We start from the raw sequence: 10,036 nt of genomic DNA, 5'->3' as shown, positions 1-10,036 counted from the left end.
GAACTCTAGAATCCACCATCGAGAGAACAAAGTAATCAAACATTTCGCAACATTCAATCAATTTTTGAGTGGTTTAAAAAAGAGGAGTATTTTAGACAAATCATGTAGTAAAATAGTAATTTAGTTCAAGTTATATGTACCATATCCATTTTAAGTAATTTTTCAAACAATTTTGTGTGGTCATGTTGTAGAAATAACAATTTTTTTTGAAAGAATGAGTACATCCACATAATATGGAGGGTCCACTAGGTGTGATTACTCAACCAAAAAATAGTGAGTATTTAGTATTTTGTGCGTTACACTGAATCATCCATTCCATTCTTCTTGGTGGGTAAGCTGCTGCTGCTAAGCTTCAACTTTCTTTTCCTTCTTAAAAAGGAAGTGATGCAACACTTTAGTCGAGTGGTCAATCCACAACCACCATTCTTGTGTCATTTCTGTTCTCATTTCTCCAAAAAGAGAAAATTTTAAAATTTTATAGTGGCTAATGGGTATGATGATGATTAAATAACACATAAGACGTGCGGAGGAAAGCAATTTTTGATTATTTTTTTCAAAAAAAATTTGAAAAAAGAAAAACAAGAATTCTTTTTAGAGGATTTAGGGTTCTTATTTTAGATGGCGATTGAAGAAAGGTCGGAATCCTTTGCTTTACATGTAATTTTGTACAAGGGGAGAGTGGTTTAGTGCTACCAAAAGGGTAGACCCAATGAGATTGGGAAGAGAAGGAAGGACTTGATTGGGCGTGGCTATTGTTCCCTCCACTCCAAACAAGAGGGCATGAAAGTATGCTTATAATTATCAATTTTTTTTTAATAATCTTTGCAACTTTATTATATAATTGGATCTTCTTACCTGTGCATTAGATCTCTTTCAGGTGATCAAATCATGGGTCTGCCTTTATATTATATATATGTTTTTGGTGAAACCGTGCCATGCTTAGATCACCGGGTTAGGGCAAAGGCTAATTTTTTGTATTTTTAATTTTAAGTTTTTTAATGTTGCAGTACTGTTTGGTCTGGTTTTTAAAGACAGTCAAATATCAAATTAGAATCCTATGATAACACCAACACTAAATAAAGCTTTGTTTTATTTTTAGGTTTTGGTTGGAGAAAGAAACTTTAATAATTAAATTTTCATCAAAAACATCAACAAAAAAAAAAAAATTAAATACGAGATTCATAAAATTATTCCAAGAGGCGAGATTAATTTTTTTAGACATTTACTTTTTTTTTTTGTCTTATTGTCAATACATAATCGTGCATAATATATAATTTAATTCATTGTTAAAAAATTAATTTTTTATTTTTAATGAGCATATGAAACCTATTTACTTTGTGAGGAGACAGTGTAATAAAAATCAACAAAAGTGATAGCCGCTCTAGTTTCTTCCATGTCAATGAGTTTTGTTGCTCGGTTATTAAGAAAGCTAGGGTTTAAATTTGCAACATTGTATATCGGATCTCCCGTATGCTTACTTTCGTGCATAGAACATTTTGTCTGTGGGGGATCCTTCATTTGATGGTTCGGCTTGGATCGTGGTTGATGTTATGTCTTGGTTTGTTGGCTATTTAAGTCTTTTGCAAAAAGACTCATATTTTTTTTATCGTTTTTCATTTTTCGACGAGATTATTTAGTTATATTCTGATCATGACATGCGGCCATATCGTCTAGTTTAGGGCATTATCCTATATGTCGCTTTGACTTGGATGTACCAACGTTGTATTTTTTTTTTTGCTAATGGTTGGAATTGACCGTTCTGTATAACTAGCAAAAATTACTCGACGCTCCCAAACACTTTTGCAAATCCACTCTCATGATCAAAACTATTACAAGATTATTTCTATTGCCATGTCAATTCACAAGAGTGATGAAAACTGTCGCCTTCCGCTAAAGAAAAAGAAAAATTAATATGCACCCGACTCTTCACTCTCAGTTCGAGCTAGGCAACCATTGATGCATACTTTGATGGTAAAGACACATTTGTGCATCACATCAAAGAAAAGAAGTATTGGGGGGTCTATACCTATTTGGCCAACCCTAAACCCTAAAGTAGGCCAGTGATGCATAATACTAACAATGAAAGATGCAATGTCAGGTGGAGTGTGAGTTTGATATATCACGTATTACATACCCAATCAAAATCAGTGGGACCTTATTTTATGAATCTATAATTCGTGGTTTGAATGGTCAAGCTCCAAATAATTGGTGTTCATGTAAAACATTGGATACCATCCCACTTTTTATCTTATAATCTGTAGCTAACTAGGTATATTGCCTAAGTTACCTTTTGTTTCTTTCTTTTACAATCCATTTGCTCTTCCTACATCATTTCATGGCTTGTGAAAGTAAAAAGCTAGCACCTAAACTTGAATTCTTGTTACCATCTAAATCGGAAACAATGCCATGGTTTTTTTTTTATTTTTTATCAAGAAGAACTTCATTAATAATGAACTGCTTACAACGAGTTTTGAGCAACATCTCTTACACAGAAATGACCACTATACTTCACACTAGAACTCTATATTGACTGACTAAAGGACAACAAAAGTTATCCGACTCCAAACAAAGTAACGGTTGACTAAACAATAAAGCCAATTTTGCCAAACGGAGAGCAATCTTGTTGCCATCGCGTTTCACAAAATGGCAACTGCAGACTTAAAAGAGACTAAAAGAAAACTTGCATAACAACTATATGACAATGACAATATGCGCAGGAGCAATGTATCCTTGACGTCTCACCTCTCATCCAGCCAAGAAGAACACTGAGCCAGACAACTTACTTGTGTCAACACTAACTCGCCACCCATAGTCCACCTGACCAGCCTTTGATCGACCAAGCCTACACTTATTGTGACCTAAACCAGACCAAAAGGGTTGCCGAACACTCAGACCTGGGACTAAATTAAACCCAACACCGTCACCACCTTATTGTCAACACCGTAAATCCACGACTGCTCCAAATTGTCATCGCCTCAGACCCAAAACCTGGCAGAAACGACCTTCAGGAAGGCCAAAGTGATGATTGTCTCTACCACAGCCAAGCTCAATGCCATGGTTAAACGGTCAAATTTTGCTCAAGTTTGTAATTTGTTAGAGGCTGAGTGCAATTTTTACACATAGATAATTGTCAACTGCTAATATGTAAGTATCAAAAAAGAATTTATTCAATGAGAACCATAATAAATTTAGTTGACGATGAATTAGATACGAAGCCAATTATATGTATTTAATTATAAATTATAGTTGTAAAGTTTTGATGTCTTGAGATTATTGATATTTCTAAACGTTTCTTTTTTTCAAAAATTCAAAAAGTATTTAGATATAGGGTTATTGACCCAAATCACCAAAATTAACCAAAATTATCCCACTTACCCCAATAACAGATTTTTATTCCCATCTACACAATTTGACAACAAATGACCATTTTGCCCTCCACTCAATTAAGAAATTGCAGCCACTACCATTCTCTCTCCATCCCATCCCATCCCATCCCTTCGTCGGAGCCTGCCTTCTCTCTCTCTCTCTCTCCCCAGCACGACGTAGGTGGATTTCCACGGCGGTGGTGTTTCCGGGAGTTGATCCAGAGGCGGAGGCGGAGGATTCATGGCATTTCCCAGTGTTGATCCATCGGAAAGCGACAGTGCTGTTCACGTTGTCGTTTCTTCGACTCCGGTAGCCGAGCCTATCTGAATCGTCGTCTCTCTCTGCTCTCTCTCCCGCATGACACCTCTCTCTCTCTCTCTTGCAGATTCCGACGATCCAACCATCTCGCCGGTCTCCTCACAACAGCAACCGAGGGCCTGATTGTAATTCAGACATCTTTGTGCTCCAGTTTTGATCGATTGATTGGGATCAAAACAGCAACCGATGGCCTGCAACCGGCGAAGAAAGGTGCCGCGGTGGGTGCCCTAATCAATAATTTTTTTTTTCTTAAGTAATGGGACAGAAGGAGAGAAAAAAAATGTTTTGAATGTCTATTGGAGGCAATAGACGTTTTTAAATTGATATAATCTCTTCGTTTTTTTTCTTTAATCAAAGTTTTATTTGTCTAATTATAAGAAGATTAATACTCATTCCGGCTACCGAAAGTTCTATTAGGGGGCAATATACGTCTATTGGGGGGGGCAATAGACGTCTATTGGGGGCAATAAACCTTTCCGGCGACTTATGAAATCTCCGATGACCTCTTTGGGGACCTCTAGCGAGGTTTTCAGATAAGTTCGGTGGGCGGCGCCCGGTGACCGGTGACGGGCTCCGGCGAAGTCTCCTACGGTTTCTCTCTATTCTATTTTGTCTCTCTCTCTCTCTAAGTCACAAAGGGGTGAGGGTAAAATTGTATTAAAAAAAAAAAAATCTTAATGGGGTATTAGGAAATACTTCCTTAGAGTGTTTTGGGTAAGAGAGAATTAAAAAAACCTAATGGGGTAAGTGGGAAAAAAAATCCCTAAAAATAAGATAAATGGACAAAAACCCTTAGATATATATAATTTGTTCGTAATGCATAGATGTTGAGTGACATTAATTGGTCTTGTGAACTATCTTTATGATTTTGATCGCTGATTTTGATGGTGTTGAACTTAAATACTAAATTCGGAATAACTCAAAAGTCCAAAGAGTAGCATGAACATAAACTTGTTAGGCATGGATCTTGACTTGATAGAAGGAGAACTGACCTTCAAAGGGACGCTCCAGTCAAAACCTGGAACATAATGGAAAGTCATAAGTGATTCATCTTATCTAAATTTCTTGCACATGAAAATGAACAGTCACTAGATCTAGTGGTTTAGGTTTTTGAAACTCAAAGTCAGATTTGAAATCTATGGGATTGATTAAGCTTTAGTACCGGGAACAATTAATTTTGCAATCAAAGACAATTATGAAGATTGAGCTCAGTCACAATTTTTTTTTTTTTTTTGGGGTTGAAGTTACATTTTGTACCCACTCTTTATGCATTGTAGCCAAGTATAAAAGGAGACCTTAGGAATCCAACACCAAAAATATATTTCAATGTAATATCTTATGTATTTCTCTTTTATTTATTAGTAGTGTTCATCCAGTCACTAAATTGAGTAAGAATTTTATGATCATCAACTTTTATATTTACATTCGATACTTTATCCTTCACAATTTACCTTTGATTCTTTCTTGTACTTTTGGCATAAAAAAAAAAAAAAAAAAGTATATAAAGAATGATGATGCCATTAAAACAAAAATAAAAAGAAAACATATAGAAGGGCGCTACCATACTAGGAGGGTATTTTGGGAACTCTGTATATTCAACCCAACGATATGGTCAACATCGCAATAGAGCCATTGACCTTAGAGACCTGAGTCACCTGACTGACGATACAATCACCCGCGGGTAACAATAAAAATATTTACACACCCGGAAGAAAAAAATAAAAATAAAAATAAAAACAAAAATTTGATCCCCAAACAGGGACATTTGTGTAAAATGGGTTTTCTATATAATCTCTCTCTGCCTCCCCGTGCTCTCACTTACGCTTAAGCTTTTGACTGTCCGACTCTCTCTCTCTCACCCACTTTCCTCTGCTTCTTGAAAGCTTCCCTGATTGCCTGTCTTCGATTCGATCTCAGTCCTTCACGCACGGATTAACCAATCTCGCTCTCCGATTCGCTTTCGCTCACTGTAAGTCCTTTGCTTCTGCTCTTGATATTTTTACCTTGCTCACACAATTGGGGGGCTTTGTCTCACATAGTCTTGTTTTTGGATCTGTCAATTGTGATTAGCCAAACGCGGCCTTAGTATGAATTAATGGAGATGGAAAATTAAGTGTTTTTTTTTTTTTTTTTTTTTTTTTTTCTGATGAAATGAAACAATTGCAGGGGGGGGTTGAGGAAGAGGTTGTGGAGATCTATCTGATTTGGTTGAGGGTGAGGACCAGAAAAGCATGCGGTGGTGGCTGACTCGTTCTGTTGACGTTTTTCGCAAAGTTATCTCAAACCTGTATTGTAGAGTAATTCTGTAATTGTTTCTTTTTTACTATTGTGGATAGTGAAAACCACCCTTCAGTTAGAAACCAATTTTGACTCCTGATATTATCCATGGGATCCACTTTTTTCATCGTCGTTCCTTGGTATGTTCGTCAGATTAGTTGAATCCTGATCAAAACCCTTTTTCCTGAAATTCTGTTTCAGTTCATTTTCGGTTTCTACGCTTCGCTTTCGTAGACTTCTTTTTCCTATTCTCTCGTTGGTTCTTGGTTTTCTTCGCAAACCCTTTTGTTTTCGTTGATTCCGGTGATCAATCAGCTCGAATTCGGTGTTTTCTTGAAATTGTGGTGCTTTGGAAGTCTGTTCGTCTTCCTAAAAACATATTCAAGTGCGGGGAAGTTGTTTAGTTATGGTAAGTCAAGCAGCGAGCCAAACAAGATTTCGAGCATTGAAACATGAAAATGGGATTGATGGGAGCGCCACCATAGTTATTAGAGTAATAGCATGCTTTCAACCTCTTCAGGATTGCCAGGTGAGTCATGGATCTTTTTAGTACCATCTAATCTTTATCTTGTTGCTTTTGTTTCCTTGTTTCTTCATTTTGCATGTCAAAGATAATGCTTGATGATGCCTGACATGGAGTTAATTGGTATTTACAGGCTGAATATTTTCGTCATTTGCTGAAACCTGTCACGTAGATAATTTCTGTGCTTTGCGTTCAAAATTAAGCTGGAGTTTTTAGTTTATTTCATTGTTGCTGAAGGAGAGACATTAATCAACTGTTTCTAGTTGTACATACGACTTTCTGGTATGTTTTACACATTCCACTTGGTGAATTATGATTATTGTTCGTGGTTTTTCCCCAAGTCGTTGTGTAATGTGTTATTTTTGGTACAAATTGTAGGTGGTTGATTTGATTGGATGGGTGAAGATTTCAGATCTTGGATTCCCGAGCTGCATGAACGGCGACCGCCCGATCCATATTCCTTGGGTGCTCCTTCTGTCTTGGGGCAACAGAACTTCATTTCTGCATATAGAAACCCTGGCACTAGTATGCTTTTCACAAATGGAACTCTGCCAGTATATGCATCCTCTGGGTTGCCCCATTCACAACTAGGCAGACCAAATGAACCTCACGGTTGGTTCTATTGCTGGCCCAGTATCCAACAGGCCTTCATGCCTGCTACACCCACTGTTCTCAAAGAGAAACTTTCTACTTGCTCATTCCAAAACCCTAAGGAGACATTGGTACCCTGTGTAGACCCTGACAGTAAACAGAAGAGATTGCTTGTCAGCAATCCGTCAGGGGATCAAACAAGTTTGGTCTTTAATTCTGGATTAGCGAATCCTTTGCAGTGCCCTACTTCTTGGGACCAACAAGGTGCTTACTATGTCAATGGGAATGATCGTGGAACTAATAGAGGTCTTCAAAACCCCTCAGGACCAATTTTGACTGATGAGTTAAAAGGAAGCGATGAATCTGGTGCTGAAAGTGAGATGCATGAAGACACGGAGGAACTGAATGCGTTGCTCTACTCAGATGATGAGAGTGATTATACAGAGGACGATGAAGTTACTAGCACAGGTCATTCCCCCAGTACAATGACAGTTCATGACAAGCAGAATTGGTTTGAAGCAAGGGAAGAAGAAGTTGCTAGTTCTTGTGGAATAACTAAAAAGCGAAAGCTATTTGATGGAGGTTATGATGATGTACCATCCGTATTGGACACTGCGAGTTCCAAGAAACCCAACAGATCAGCGGAGTTGGAGGATGATGCAGAATCCTGTTGTGCCTTCAACAGAAGTTCTGGGTCTAGAGAATTGGACTCCTCATCCAGCAACAAGAAGATGAAGAAGGACAAAATACGCGAGACAGTGAGCATTCTGCAGGACATAATTCCGGGTGTCAAGGGGAAAGATGCAATGGTGGTGATCGATGAAGCCATCCACTACTTAAAATCGCTGAAGCTGAAGGCCAGAGCTTTCGGACTCCAGTCTCTCTGAGTCCCAACCTATCTGTTCCAGTAGTATTTGTAGTAGCAGTTTGACAATATCAGTTCTTGTCGTTTAGAAACAGTTAATGTGATTGTGCAGAATAAAGTTGGGAGGTGTATATGCGTTGCTTGTAGACATGGTAGGACATGCCGCGTGTTCCGGCTAGGGCGGTGGTGAAAACTGTAGCTTGAAGTTGAACCCCTCTTGAAGTATTTTGTTCAATGATTGGGTAGGATTGGAAATCAGCAGAGCTTTGGGGTTGCGATATCATGAGCAAGAAGAGAGTGGTGCTTTACATAATGTCCCAATAAAGGGTGGTGAATCATGGTTTTAGGGTTAAGAGAAAGTGACAAGCGCACCTGGGCATGGGGTGAATTGAAAAACTCGGTAGTTTTTTTCTGGAGGGGCCCCTAAAGAAGAGAAAGAGGTGCACGCTCTTGGTTGTGTTTGGGTCCCAACTCTCACTTTCTCCGCCCTTTTTGTTTACTTGTCCATGTTTAACGTCTGTGGAGGTCTCTTCTTTACTGATGTCCAAGTTTGCACGAGCAAGAGCGCGCCTTCTCCACTCCATCATGCAACAACTTGCAAGGGCCCGAATGGAGCCCAGCCGGGGGCCCTAATCCCACCATTTCTCGCACCGACCGACCGAGCCAGCCATGTGACGGGAGAGCGAGCCAGCCATGTGACGGAGACTAACCAAACCTGTATCGAATTTTCACTGTAAATGTGATGGTGAATAGACTTTGAGATAATGGGGTTGGATATTAATGTTGTTCTTGTTGTAATAAGAGAGGGAAGGGTGACGATGTATTTGGTTGGATGTAATTTAAGTTGGGTTGGTGTTGGTGTTGGTGTTGGTGTTGGTGTTGTCCTGATGTTTATGTACTCACGTCGCATGCACGCATTTGTTATATGAGACAGATCACTGTGTGTGATTCCTTATTGTTGTGCTTGATTTGTGTTTGTGTTTGTTGCAAAGTTTCTTTCATTATGGATGTGTGGGGGAGAGTGGGGACCACAGAGTTGCATACTTGCATTATTAGTGTGAGGAAGAATAATAAATAACTTCTATGATGTAATTTAAAGTGACGATTTTCTCTTTATGCGAGTCTTTGAAGAAATGTGGAGGAAAGTAACAGTCATTATATACCACAGGCTTATGTAGGTAAGGTGCGATGTTGCATCACAAACCATAGGAGTAAAACGTTGTTGTCTTCGTAATTTTAGATTCCTTTTATGATACTTTTGATTTTTCACTAGATATATTATTAGCACATCATTTTGAACTGCAAAAATATTATAAAATTCTCAGTGAAAAAAAAGTTTGGTAAACTTTACGAGGTGTAAAAACTTAAATGTGACTAAAAAGCAAGAATAGTTACGATAGGCAAAGCAACACATGCGTTATCCAAACCTTCAATTGTCCACAAATGCGTCTACTCTATGATCTCGACAGCTATTGGTTGTCGAACATAAATCAACTTTGTTGAGGTAAGTGCCTGTGCAAAAGAAGAATATGCATTGACTTTAACAACTCTGGATTTGCAGACATTAAATGACGACATGCGTTTTTCACTGGATTCTTTTAACTATATAATTATCATGAGCACATCATTTCGAACTGCAAAATATTATAAAATTCTCAGTAAAAAAAAAGGTTTGGTAAACTTTACTAGGTGTAGATACCTAAATGTGACTAAAAAGCAAGAATAGTTACAATAGGCAAAGCAACACGTGTTATCCAAATCTTCAATTGTCCACGAATGCGTCTACTCTATGATCTCGGCAGCTATTGGTTGTCGAACATAAATCAACTTTGTTGAGGTCAGTGCCTGGGGAAAAGAAGAATATGCTTGACTTTAATGACTCTGAATTTGCGGATATTAAATGGCGACATGTAGATAAATGTTGACTGTCGACTTGTACGTACTACATAATTAAGATTTTAGCTCTAGTTAATCAAGAAGATTGTTGAGGACATCAAATAACCCTTATTCTCCTTTGAAGAAATCTCATTCACTCACATTCCAATCAAAATTTCAATGTATATGAATGCTTACAATTGTCATAACAGATGATGTTC

General features: G+C 38.1%; 1 protein-coding gene across 1 annotated transcript; it reads left to right on the top strand.

Annotated features, from left to right (window-relative positions):
- Positions 1–5,494: 5,494 nt before the first annotated feature.
- LOC133707406 (transcription factor bHLH143-like) lies at positions 5,495–8,895 on the top strand. Its single transcript, XM_062132975.1, has 4 exons — positions 5,495–5,653; positions 5,851–6,490; positions 6,618–6,766; positions 6,863–8,895. Exon 4 carries the CDS (start codon positions 6,880–6,882, stop codon positions 7,960–7,962), a length of 1,083 nt encoding a protein of 360 aa, XP_061988959.1. The 5' UTR covers positions 5,495–5,653; positions 5,851–6,490; positions 6,618–6,766; positions 6,863–6,879; the 3' UTR covers positions 7,963–8,895.
- The last annotated feature ends 1,141 nt before the right edge of the window (positions 8,896–10,036 follow it).

The sequence above is a fragment of the Rosa rugosa genome, chromosome 4, assembly GCF_958449725.1.
Source record: "Rosa rugosa chromosome 4, drRosRugo1.1, whole genome shotgun sequence".
Lineage (NCBI taxonomy): Eukaryota > Viridiplantae > Streptophyta > Magnoliopsida > Rosales > Rosaceae > Rosa > Rosa rugosa.
The sequence above is the reverse complement of the archived record's forward strand: the minus strand, read 5'-3'. Positions and strand labels throughout refer to the sequence as shown.